The sequence below is a fragment of the Daucus carota genome, chromosome 6, assembly GCF_001625215.2.
Source record: "Daucus carota subsp. sativus chromosome 6, DH1 v3.0, whole genome shotgun sequence".
In the NCBI taxonomy this organism is placed as follows: Eukaryota; Viridiplantae; Streptophyta; class Magnoliopsida; order Apiales; family Apiaceae; genus Daucus; species Daucus carota.
This window is the reverse complement of record NC_030386.2, coordinates 5,313,942-5,327,256: the sequence shown is the minus strand read 5'-3', so window position 1 is coordinate 5,327,256 and position 13,315 is coordinate 5,313,942. Positions and strand designations below refer to the sequence as shown.

Here is a 13,315-nt window from a genome sequence, read left to right as displayed (position 1 = left end):
TCAAAAATATTCGATTTTAATTTTCAAAAGTTAAAAAGTTTATTATTAAAGCAAAAATCTAGAAATTATGACATTTTTATAAAATTAATATTTTTTATATTAACTTTATATTTAATGATTTTTTAAATAAAAAATTAATATTATAAAATAATAAAAAATAAAAAATGAGCCACTTGTGAAAAAATTAATGGCAGGATGTGAATGTTTGAAGCAAGGATTTTACCGCCCTGTATTTGGACAAAAATTAACAGAGACCCAATAAACAAACATTAACAGTCATGTACCCAAGCTTTTACAAATTCTCTGTGTATTATACAAATCATAGCCTACCCTGTTTCACCGACTCTCATCTTCGTCTTCAAGGTTGCTCAAAAGTTATCAGGATTTTATCTTTTAATGATTGGGGCTTGTAGATCAGGTAGGCTCTTCAATTAAGATTTTGATTGGGTCTGTTTCAATTAGGGATCCATGAAACAAATTGAATTAGGGCTTTTCAAACCGTACACGGAGTATACTCCTCCAAACCTCTTCGACTCTAAACCCACTCTCTCAACTCTCACCCTCAGTTCAAATATTAACTCTCACCGCTCCCTCTTGACTCTCACCCTCATCTCAACTCTCGACTCATATCCTCAGCTCAGTTGTCTGTCTAATTGAAGGTGCATCTCTCTCCGTATGTCGGGAACAACTAATTGAAATAGCTAAATCAAAAGAGGGGATTAAAGGGTTTAACGGGTTTTCAAGGATTTCTTTTAATTGGTACTATATTTCCAATTTCATGGATTTTGTACTGACTAGGTCTCGCAATCTTCTTTTCACAGGTGATTAGGATTGTTTCTAGCGGCTTGAAATTGGGGATTTCACACGAGATTTCAATTGGGATTTTCAATCAAGGTAAATCCCGTATATATGATATAAATTGGTCGAATGTATTCTATGTTTGAAGTTTCAATTTATATTCTTGTGTTTTTGTGAATATAATGCATGAATGTTTTTGAGAAAAGGAGAAAAAAATGGGAGAGAAAGAGAGAGTCTGAGAGAGACAGAAACTCTAGTATTGAACATATATTGCTACATTGATGCTGGTATGTATATAGCTTTACTATGTAACTGATGCTTTTGTTTTGGAACATTTTGCCTTCGAACTAGACTTGTCTTCTTCAGGAGTTTCTGCCAAAAGAATTTTACCACGATTTTGGGTGTTTCTTTTTCAGTAGAGGTCTTTGCTGCAAAACAACTGTCTTATCTAGAGAATTAAGTTTTCCTGATGCCTTTTATGTATCTCTAGTTTTAGGCTAGCTTTTCAGATCTCCCCATATTCAGGGCAATTCTTGTTGGTCCTCATGTGACCAAGCTAGAAGATAATAAATTTAATAATAAAATTATAATTTTGTGCTGAAATATATTGAAGTTTTGTGCAGGAAAACACACATGACTACAAGCTCCACATGCAGAATTATCTCTTGATGATTTCTTTTCCTGCAGAGTCTGGTGAAGACAATATTTGGAGATTTTAGCAATTGTAGCAACTAGCAACATGTAAGGTATATTTTTTTTCTCCCATAATACAAGCTGTGTCAGATATAATTGTTTAGGGGACTTTAAGCACTTTGCTTTGTCTCCATTCTATGTATAATTATAATCGTCCTATAGTAGGTAAACAATATGTGGTACTTTGGCACCAGATTTCCAATTAAATGAGAATAGTTGAAGTTCATATGACCAAATCGCATCTTATGTACTTTGTTAAGCTGCACATTCTAATTCCAGTTTTTTGGTGTTAGATTTTGAGATATAAGAGATGCAATTGAGATGACTATAACTTGTATATGGTAAAGAGCTTACCCTGATGAGTATGTATTTAGGTTCATATTTCTTAGCAGTCTCAACAAAGTCATCAACCCAAAACTAGTTGACTTCCCCCCCCCCCCCCCCACCAGAGTGAGTACGGAACATGAAAACAGAGATAGCTTGGGTGTCCTTGACAGAGTACAACTCAACCAACTTCTGCTTCAACTCAGCCTTCAACAAGCTAATAAACGTAGATAAGCAAAGATATCCTTATTACTAAAACATGTTTTAAAATATATATATATATATATATGTTCCTATGATCTCTTATTTCGAAATGCAGGTACTGAGATAAAACAAATACAAAATTGTCGACGCTGGCATTTGGCATTTTTAATAGAGAAGGAGCTTATATTGTTCTAGAACTCATGTAAGCCATTAATTTATTTTATATTAAATATTGTTGCTCATATGTGTCAATTGTCATTGTTCGTGATAAGTAGGTTACCTATTTTAAGGCTAGATATCTCATTTAAAAAGGTTGTATAATATATAAATCTTGTTATAAATTCATCTTTAGAAAGCATAATTCAAAGTATCATTTCATTGAGATTGAACTCTGTCTATTTATAGAAAATAAGATTTTAGTATTCTCACCTTTTTAGAAAATAACGTTTGTATACACATTAGTTTTTTCTGTAATATGCATTTTTATGATATTTTTTTATATTTCTAACTTCATACTTTCTCTCTTCAATATATCTTTCTAGGTTTGGCTACACAATACATGAATTGGTGAAATATATGATGTTGCTTGGCTGGGTGATGATATTCATGGTGCAACTTTGTCAAGTGAAACCATAGACATAGTAGATGCAGCTTTCATGTATAATGCAATTACGAACTACAAGAGCTGTTTGATGTGTTATTTTTGTAATAAATTATTTAAATGTTTTAAAGTAGTACAACACTTTGCGGTGTGCTTGTTTTTGTTGTGCTTTCAGTTGGGTTACATATGTATTTGTTTCATGTGTATTAATGGATGAATATTTTGTAGTGAAATAAATAAAATATGTTTTTACATTTGAGAAATGTATATAAATAAATGGTTTTGTGAAAATCCCATTGGTGGGTCCTATTGGCGGGGTCATATTTCACAGAAATTCAGACTTTTGCAACACATATTGAATGTTGGTACAGGTAAAACGAAATGATGCCTTGTGTGAATATTGCAACCTCAAATGCAGTGTTGCAAAAGTGTTGCTACAGGGTACTACGGCAGCGGTGCTGAAGGCAACACCGAAAAAGTGTTGTTGTTTCCGTTTTCAGGGTTACGGCATCATTTTTTTGACTTACAACAACATTTTTTTGGTGTTGCTGATGTGCATCTATGGTGTAGTGTATCAATTGAGTAAAGAAAGATAATTAGGGACGGGGGTTTGACGAAGAAAAGAAAACGGAAGAAGCCCCCGGGTGGTGCGCCGGAGGAAGAAAATCGGAGGGCTTACCCTTGATAGGTTAAGCTATAGAATGATCAATGGTGAAATTACACGCTTTAAACTTACGTCTCCCGATCAATTCATGCGGCCTTGAAAAAAATTGATTTTTCATACATGCTTGATACAAATTTGTATTATGTATTTGGAAAATTTTAATAAAATAAAACTGTAAATTCTATTTTCAAATTTAATAAGATAAAACTATAAATTTGATAACTTTTGAAAATAAGAATTGTGCTTCTTTAATAATTTGTATATTAATGTATAAGAAAAATATTAAAAATAAGAAGAATTGTATTACTTTTATGATATTTAGAAAAAGAATTCTATTACTTTTAGAATCCTTTTTCTAAATTCTAGAGTATTAGGAGTGCCTTTAGAATCCAATAAGAAGAATTGTATTATCATTAGAATTCTTGAGCCTGATTTTTTGAATTATAATTATATATTCTATCCGAAATTTAAGAAAAATCAGAAGACTGAATCGAACAATTCTGGATACGCCCGCATCCTCCTTTATATATATATATATTGATGATTCCAGAAAATTAGAAAAATAGAAGGGAGCTATCTGAAAGACGCCACCTACACACCACTCGCTTCTCCTTTATATAGGTATATTGATGATTGATGATTATTTTTAAATAAAACAAATTATATTACAAAATTACATAACTATACTAACTTATAAGTTAAGTTATCCAAACATTTTTATAAATCACGGTATCCAAAGACTTATAATAGCTTATAAGTCCAAACCAACTTTTCACTTCTAATCCAATTCTTTACCTAAAATAAAAAGTCAATTCTTTTAAGCCCATCCAAACGGCATTATATCAGTTTAACATGAAAATGATCTGCACCAAGATGCGAATGATTGGGAGATGTCATCTTGTATTTAGGAGGACGCCCTCAAGTATAGGTGGTTTTCATTGTCAATTAAAGACCCAATTCTGTGTTCTCAGTACGTCATCCTCATCGAGAAGTATTGAGATTTGCAAAGAAGTCTTACTATGTACTTTGGTGGGTTGTTCTCATTTGGGGGTTTGCAGGATCTTCTGAAGAACATCTTCTGGATGGACTTGCTCCGTACCTGGTCTGGAGTCTGGAGTCTGGTGGTTGTCCTCATCAAGGAGCATGAACTTGCCCTTTTATTTGGGATAAGTCATTGAATGACAGTTATGAAGAGTTTGAGAGAATCCGAGTTCAAGTAAGATTTGAAAAGTCTTGGGTCGACAGACATGCTTCTAGGTCCATAAGTAGACATCCTTGCCTTCGATAATGAACGACGTGTCTAAGATTAACTTTGACGAACATATATACTATGCAGTCGCAATTATTTAAGCTAAATATACGATAACGCAATTAAAAAGAAATAGAAGACGAAGACGTGCACTTATTAGTTTTGAAAAGATGAAAAGATAAGATGCTTTGAGTAGAGTGCCGCTTAAGCAAAGGAGAGTTAGAGAAAAATTCAGCAACACTTTGTTTCGGCAAGAATGATAAATGAGAGAAGAAAAACCGGCTTCATATTGGGGATAAGAGAAAGAGTGGGAAACAACCGTCGTACTCATATTGCAGCACATGACATCTGCTTTAGGTGTAAACATCGCCCTCTGTTGAAGAGAGTCTCGCCTGATGCAAGTATTGAAGCACATGACATCTGTTTTAGCTGTAAACATCGCCCTCTATTGAAGAGAGTCTTTCCTGATGCAAGTACGGCAACGGCCCATATATATGAGTATAATCTTAAGCGGCAACCCACTATGTGGAATTTAGGAATAATAAACCTATTCGAATTAGATTGCTTGTTCCCCAAAAACTACGTATGACTTGATTTTAATACATAGGAATACAGGATACGTGGGTACATGTTCGGGGATAAGTCCCAAACGCTGCAAGAACAAATTCTCTTTCGATCTTGTGAGCAAACCTTAATTCCTAGACAATCTTAGTCAAAATCTAATTCACGAACCGTCATAAATTATCACTAATCGTAGCGAGTCTCCCCCATTTTATTATCACCAGATTCCTCCGTTCACATTCTCCACAAGTGCGTAGGCCCTTTGCAACAAGGCACGATTCACTAATAGATCATGTTAACTCAAAGCAAGCACGCCAAATCTCCAACATGCATGCACAACAAACTGCCGGAACTTAAGTTCTATCATTTGTTTGTGCATGAAACTTTTTTCACCTTGTTTGGTCTACAAATAATGAGAATATTCAGTTTACGTATTCAATCAAGAAAAAGAAAAAGAGAGACAGATCAGATAAAAAAACAAAAGGGTAGGTTGGACCAGTCAAAGCCAATCATTTCCAAAACTTGAGAATGACATTGCTTTGCTTAAACGGCTTCTTGAAGTATGAGCTACCTAGTTTTAACTGTTTTTCAGATTTGTTTCCTTTAGGAAAAGCAAAGTGAGAACATCTGATATCTGTAGGGGCTTGCCTTCAACAGCTGGCACACTACCCAACCATATTCTAGATCTTGCAATTTGTTGTTTACTCCTTTTGTTAGATACTTGCTGCTAAATAAACTGTTATCTATTCTGCTCATACATTATTCCTTCCCTCATTCACAATATTATTATCAGCTTATTCTGTCTTTCCTTTATAAACCTTCACCACAGAATCATCACATTCATTGTTACTGATTATATGGAGGTACCTTGATTTCTCTGTTAAATCTTTCTTGAGAAAACCTATACTTATATTAAGCATTAATAGAATTGCAGTTAAATGAGGCTTTGATAAGGGTTCTCATCATTACTTTCAAAGAAAAACAGATACAACTTATATGATGTTCATTAGCAAATTATATTATGTTGGCTTTTTTAATAACTTTCCTGAGCTTATGGTAGATTACTGTTTTGCAGAGCATTGAAATGAAGGTAGAGATGGTTGGCATTCACGAAAAGAGGCTGCGCAAATGCTTGTCCAAATTGAGAGGTATGTATTATGTAATTGACCCACATTTGGACAAACTTCTGTGTATTGCAGACTTCTGTTGCCTTCCACCAAGTTGGCAATTTCGGGTAACAGGTCGTGTTCATGTCAGCAATCAGATCAAGCTAAAATCACTTACAATTAAATAAAACTGAAAATTGAAGTTTTTATAAATGAAATTCTAATTTCGGGTCCATTTCGGATGATTTTCGGGTCACTTTCGGGTTTTATCTCAGTAAATTCGGTCACGACTTTTGGTAAGACGGTAAACAAGGACCTTCGCGGAAGTCTGATGCATGAGTCTTTTGCACCACCTTTCTAATTACAAACAACTTGATAATTTAGTACTTGTTATGAAATTTTGCTACTGCTATTATTCTAATGGTAATGGAGGGATTGTCCGATCATGCAAACTTCTGTATTGATACCTAATTCGAGTCGAAAAGAATAAGCTATATGGATACATGCTTATGTCAATCTCTGCGAATTATCCTAATCATATATTTTGGTTACATCTATGCTTATAATTCAGGAATACAGAAAGTAGAAGTGGATGCAAATAGCCAGAAAGTTGTGGTGACAGGATATGCACACCGGAACAGGATACTCAAAGCTGTAAGGCGAGGCGGCTTAAAGGCTGATTTCTGGTCGCCTCAAAATGAGCTCCTTACTGTATATACAAGTGCTAGCTATGGCAGCTTGAGATTCAACAACTTCAGCTTCTTCTAAATCCAGAAAGATAGAAACTACAGTTTTAAAAAAATAGATTTACGTCCAAGTTTTCATGTTTTGTTTTTTTAGAGGAAGTCATGTTTTTTGATACTAAGCAAACATACTGATTACTGTTTATTATACAAAGAGTGTAATGGAGGTTTACTATGTTCTGGAAATTTATTATGCCTATATATCACTTGCAAAAATTGCTGATTCATCTTTTTTACCTGCAAGATGTTAATCTCTCACACGTACCAATCTGAAATTTTTGAGAGCAGCAAGGCCAATAATGTGCATCATTAAAAAGAAATATATACGATTGATATCCTGATGTCTGATTATGGAGGTCTCACCCGAAAGGAAAATGCTAGATGCACAGAATTGGGTACAAAAACATTCACATAATGAGTATGTGTCAACTTTTGATTGAAATGGGCCCCCTGTATATGCATAATGCATTAATAGTATCAATCAAAACTTCCCACCTCAGTTGCCATATCATTTTGTGCAAAATTTTGTACCCAATTTTGTGCATGTAGCACTACTCCCCACCCGAAATTGAGATTCTTGTTTAATCTCCCACTTCAGCAAAGTCTACCAGTAAAACCATTTTTCTAGTTGAATTAGGGAAACCATTAACGTTTAAGGCATTCAAACAGCTTGTTGTTTAGACACAGTTTATTTCACCATATATAACCAGGCGCGGTTACGGTAACTTTAGTGAATGGAAAGTCTTGAGTTCAATTTATTTTAGGGAAAATAGATTTCTTTGCCACTCAACTTATAGCGTTTTTAGAAACTTACCACCCAACTATTTTTATTTTTTTTTTAGTCACTAATGTTACGTTTGGTTTTTTTTTTAGCCACCAACCTAGGTTCGGATTTGATTACTCGTATTATAATAATTTTTTTGTCACTAAACTTATTGCGTCTTTAGCTCAACTATAATTTTTTTATTTTACTCACTAGTGTTAGATTCAGCCTTTTTTTGTCACTGAAGTTAGGTTCGGATTTAATTATTAGCATTACATATTATGTGTGGCGTTATTAAAATATAGTGGCAGTCTGTAATATTTTTATAATTTAATATATGTTTGTATCTTTATATATAGTACTTTTTATGTCTCCAAGGTCGTTTACCTTGGATGATAAGAATTTTACACACATTTTATGGCTTTTAAAAGATGTAATTTCAAATATAACTTTATTTTTTTCTTCCGAATGAAAATTCAGCGTTTGAATTTTTACACACACAAAAATAAGTTATGGAACTATATTTTATAAGAGTCTTAAATATGTGCTAAGCAGAGAAAAAATCGTAAACTAATGAAAGGTTCGGAGGGTGTAATAATAATATAAAATGATGCATTATATATAGAGGACAATCATCGAAAATTAAGTTTTCCTCTCTATTTATTTATCTTGAAAATTGTAATAAGATAAAGTTATTAAAATTTTTGAAGATAAATTTAAAAGAGATCTTAGACTGAGCTAGTCGATTGAAACTTTAATAGCGAAAGATGATGCGTCATATCACTCGATTACACTTTATCTTATGAGAGAAGGTGAATTGTTTGAAGTCATTAATTTCATATTCATGATTTATTGAATTTTTAGAATCTAATTACGATTTATCCTGATTTTTATTTTGATCGGCTCATTTTATACTATTATTGCTATTTATAAAGATATAAATATACGACACATCATCAAATTATTACATACTATCACTATGTATAACTGATGCCACAAAAAATTATTATAATGCTAGTAATCAAATCCGAACCTAAGTTGGTGACTAAAAATAAAACCAAATTTAACATTAGTGACTAAAAGAAAAAATAAATTAGTTGGGTGGTATGTTTCTAAAAACACTATAAGTTGAGTGACAAAAAAATCTATTTTTCCTTTATTTTACAAGATCTTTATAATCTATTTGTATATATAAAAAATCACAAATAGAGATAAAAAAAAACCCCCAATAAAGTGACGGTAAATTTACGGTATATACCCATTAATTATATAAGAAAAATGATATTGCTGCATGATTCATAAATCTTTATTTTTGTTATCGAATGGGGTACAATTGTGTTTGGTGGTTAGAATGAAATATAATAAAATGACTAAAAATATATGAAAATAGTTTAAATTGGAGGAAAGTTCTCGATATGGATACCTTATATAAGTATATAACTAATAAACAACACATATGGAAAAATAAAAAAATAAAAAAATAAAATTTTTTAAATTTGTAAGTTTGTACTGAACCCCCGTTATATATGTGTGTAGTTGCAATTTAGAAAAAACATTTTAAGAAAAGAAGAACGAAAAATATTATCCTACTACTTCATTTTTCATATAAAATAATTTGTTAAGATTATAATTATATAATTAACCACGAATTAAATTTAATATATGAAATATAATTTTAAGCTCATCCAAATTATTAATATAACTATTATAGAATCGAAAATAGGATCCAAATATCAGGTGATTGACTAGAATTATAGACAACAATAATGTCCTGTTGGAATTGAATTTTTATTACATAATATCTACAATTTTTATTTATAAGATGTATTAATTGTTTTAACATAACTAAAGGAATGTTTGGTTGGAGTAATCGACGAAAGAAAAGTGCAATAATTAGCACAATTTCTTTGTTGGTGTTTGTTTTATAAAAAAATATCATTTTTTTCGCTCTTTTTCCCCACCGTGCTAGGTATGTGTTTTCCCCTTTCATATGTTTTTATTTATAATTTATTTTAAAAATATTAAAAATAAAAATAATATGTAAATATTTGAAACTTAAAAATAAATTTCTCTTTAGTTTTTATGAATTGAAAGTAAATTATGTTATAATTTATAAGTCACGTTATCTAAATAATTATTGACATTTTTTAAATAAATAAATTATATCATTATAATAAGAGATTATTGTAGTTTGTAATCCCTCGTTTTGGTTTATTAGCAGATGAGTACCCATACTTTGAAACGTGATGGTTCACACCCCAAAATTTGTAATATGTTTCGGTTTGTAATCTTTATTTCCCATTCCGTTAAAACAACATTAACCTTAACAAGCAGAGAGGGGTAAAGTTGGTATACGAGAGCTCCACTACATGTTTTTTTTTTCTCTCTCCAATACAACATTAACCTTAACCGAGCTGTAAAGTTGATATATACGGGAGCTCCACTGCATGGTATATTTTTCTCTCTAATGGCGATGTTTTTCGTATTTAGTACTTGTATGATTTTTGATTATTTATTTTTTATATCCATTTGGCTTCCAACTCCACAAATCTTTCGTGTGTGTACGTGTGTGTATATATATATATTTCAATAAATACTAATTGGTACTTAAATACATTTCTCTTTCATTTTTTGTTATTCAACCGTTTAGGTGTAAACAAATTAATTCCTTATATAAATTATCAATGATATGGTTGGCTATATTTTAAAAAAATATTATTTTAAATATTAAGTTCAATTTCAAATTAATCGTATTGAACCCTTTTTTCAGATTCTTTTGCCGTCCCAGCAAGTTGTTTACGTTCACTGTTTGCACGCATTTTAAGACTCCTATCAAATATAGTTTCATAACTTTTTTAATAAAAGTTTAAATATCAAACTTTTATTCAGGAAAAAAATTAAAAAAAATGTTACGAAACTGTATACCAACTTTACCCCTCTGCTAATTAACTTTAACGTTGTTTTTTAACTCATCTGCCAGTTAGCCAGAGTTTGGGATGACAAACTGCAATAATCTCTTATAAAAGTAATTTTTTTTTGATATTATATAATATTTATGAACTATTTAAAATTATTCATTATGTAATTTTTCATTTCCATTTCCAGATAAAATGAAACGAATAATATAATATAATTTAATTTTATTTATTTCCTAAACATATTACCTTTTCTTTTACTTTCAGTCTTTCGGAGTCCAATTACACGGCGACAAGGGTTTTAGGGGGCGGAGGTGCGTTGATTAATTTGTGACTTCATAAAACTACTCCCTCTCTGTTCCATTTTAACTGATGTTTGACTTTTTGACACGTACATTTCTTTTATTTGATATAAATTTTATGAAAAATTATTATGTTTAGATGTGATTTTTTCACGGAGTGAGTATTAACGGTATATATATATATATATATATATATATATATATATATATATATATATATATATATATATATATATATATATATATATATACTAGCTTAAAACCCGTGCAATGCACGGGCGGTTATAATATTTATTATTTTATCGTATATATTTCAGATTTAAGTAATTTTATTGAAATTAAAATTATGATAGAATAATGTGATTAAATAAAACTTTTATTTAACAACTGAATAAATTCTTAATAGTTAAATCCTTCAAACAACTAATTTAAAATTAAGTCAAATATATATTTTAATAAGAATGTTAAAATATATTATATTTTTTATATGGTTATAATTTAAGAAGACACATAAACCTATATATAAATGACTCAATCCAACCTTTTAATATTTGGTTATTAATAATATAGAACCGATCCTTAAAATAGAACCATAGAGGTATAAAACATATTATAAGTTAAAGAGAATCGTACTAATAGGAAGAGGAGGGCATGCTGTAATTTTCAATTGATGTTGCTGTATAATTATAATAAGAGGAGAAAATAGGTTACCATGTTTATTAGTGTTCTCAAATCTAAAAAGGAATCCAAGAGTTTTTAATAAGACAAATATAACATGAAGATGATATGTGTAGCAATAAGCCATGAATCGTGGAATTGGTTTTTTCCGTTCGTACCATCACATTTTTGACTTCTATCTCTAGTAATCCTATACTTATGGTTTTCCACACATAATACCCTCATGTCATTTAAAATTTAATAGAATTGATTTCAGATTGTAAAATAGATTGGATGTTTGAAATCTGTATTAAAAAATGCATGAAATAGACCTTTGAATCGTGTTAACTGAGCAAAATTGAGTGAGATATTATTTTATCTTATATATTTCAGATTTTAAGTAATTTTATTGAAATTAAAATTATGATAGAATAATGTGATTAAATAGAACTTTTATTTAACAACTGAATAAATTCTTAATAGTTAAATCTGTCAAACAACTAATTTAAAATTAAGTCAAATATATATTTTAATAAGAATGTTAAAATATATTATATTTTTTTATATGGTTATAATTTAAGAAGACACATAAACTTAGATATAAATGACTCAATCCAACCTTTTAATATTTGGTTATTACCAATATAGAACCAATCCTTAAAACAGAACCATAGAAGAATAAAATATTAAAGGGAAGCGTACTAATCCATAACACTAACCTAATTTTTAGTTTTGTGGTTTAATAGACAATAAAAAATATGTTACAATATGTCATATATATATATGTCTCCCGTGTTAATTGTAGAAGTTCGGTTTTTTCAGTCAGTAAATCTTAAAAAATATAATGTGTTTTAGTTAAAAAGATAATTACTATATTGCTCGATGTTATTTTAGAAAAATTGAGTTTTTTTATTTAGAAAATATAAAAAAGATAACATATTCTAGTTTAAAAGAATAATTAGTTATATAGATAGGCCCGTACTTCGGCCCAAAGCTAAAAATAATAATTAGTTATGTCGATAGGCTTGTATTCGGTCCCATTACCGACCTACCAAACTTTCAATGTTTCGATTTTAATAGTATGTGAATCTTAAAAAAGACAACGTATTTTAGTTAAAAAAGATAATAACTATATTGTTCGATGTTATTTTAGAAAATTTAGTTTTTAGTTAGAAAATATAAAAGAGATAACATATTTTAGTTAAAAAGAATAATTAGTTATATAAATAGGCCTTATTTCAGCCTAAAATAAAAAAAGAATGATTAGTTATATAGATAGGCCTGTATTTCGGCCCAAATATTGACCGATCAAACTTTTAATGTTTCAGTTTTAATAGTGTAATATAGATTTTGGCCCAAAGTTAAAAAGAATAATTAGTTATACAGATTGGTCCGTACTTCGGCCCAAGTATCGACCAACTAAACTTTTAATGTTTCAGCTTAAAAAGTTTCAGTTTTAATAGTATAATATAGATTTTGGCCCAAATTTAAAAAGAATAATTAGTTATACAGATTGGCCCATACTTCGGCCCAAGTACCGACCGACCAAATTTTTAATATTTCGGCTTTAATAGTAGGGAAAATAGATTTTTTTGTCACTCAACTTATTATTTGTTTAGAAATCTACCACTGAACTATAATTTTTTTCTTTTTTGTCACTAATGTTAGGTTTGGAATTTTTTTTGTCACTAACGTTAGGTTCGGATTTGATTATTAACACCATGTTATTTTTTTA

The 13,315-nt window shown here is 30.3% G+C and overlaps 1 protein-coding gene and 1 long non-coding RNA gene across 5 annotated transcripts; both read left to right on the top strand.

Moving 5' to 3' along the window:
• The first annotated feature begins 279 nt into the window (after window positions 1-279).
• On the top strand, window positions 280-2,874 carry LOC108226713 (uncharacterized). 3 transcript variants are annotated; one of them, XR_010284695.1, is made up of 6 exons: window positions 280-659; window positions 822-894; window positions 1,422-1,544; window positions 1,866-2,041; window positions 2,135-2,221; window positions 2,562-2,874. It is a non-coding gene; the product is annotated as an uncharacterized LOC108226713 (long non-coding RNA). The 3 variants fall into 3 exon arrangements; XR_010284694.1 differs by lacking the exon at window positions 1,866-2,041 and having other exon boundaries at window positions 280-418; XR_001807697.2 differs by lacking the exon at window positions 1,866-2,041.
• Window positions 2,875-5,659: 2,785 nt separating this feature from the next.
• Window positions 5,660-7,118, top strand: LOC108226746 (heavy metal-associated isoprenylated plant protein 28). 2 transcript variants are annotated; one of them, XM_064079206.1, is made up of 3 exons: window positions 5,660-5,957; window positions 6,155-6,242; window positions 6,772-7,118. In XM_064079206.1, exons 1-3 carry the CDS (start codon window positions 5,952-5,954, stop codon window positions 6,966-6,968), a joined length of 291 nt encoding a protein of 96 aa, XP_063935276.1. In that variant the 5' UTR covers window positions 5,660-5,951; the 3' UTR covers window positions 6,969-7,118. The 2 variants fall into 2 exon arrangements, with proteins under 2 accessions (XP_063935276.1, XP_017257228.1); XM_017401739.2 differs by having other exon boundaries at window positions 5,669-5,957; window positions 6,170-6,242.
• The last annotated feature ends 6,197 nt before the right edge of the window (window positions 7,119-13,315 follow it).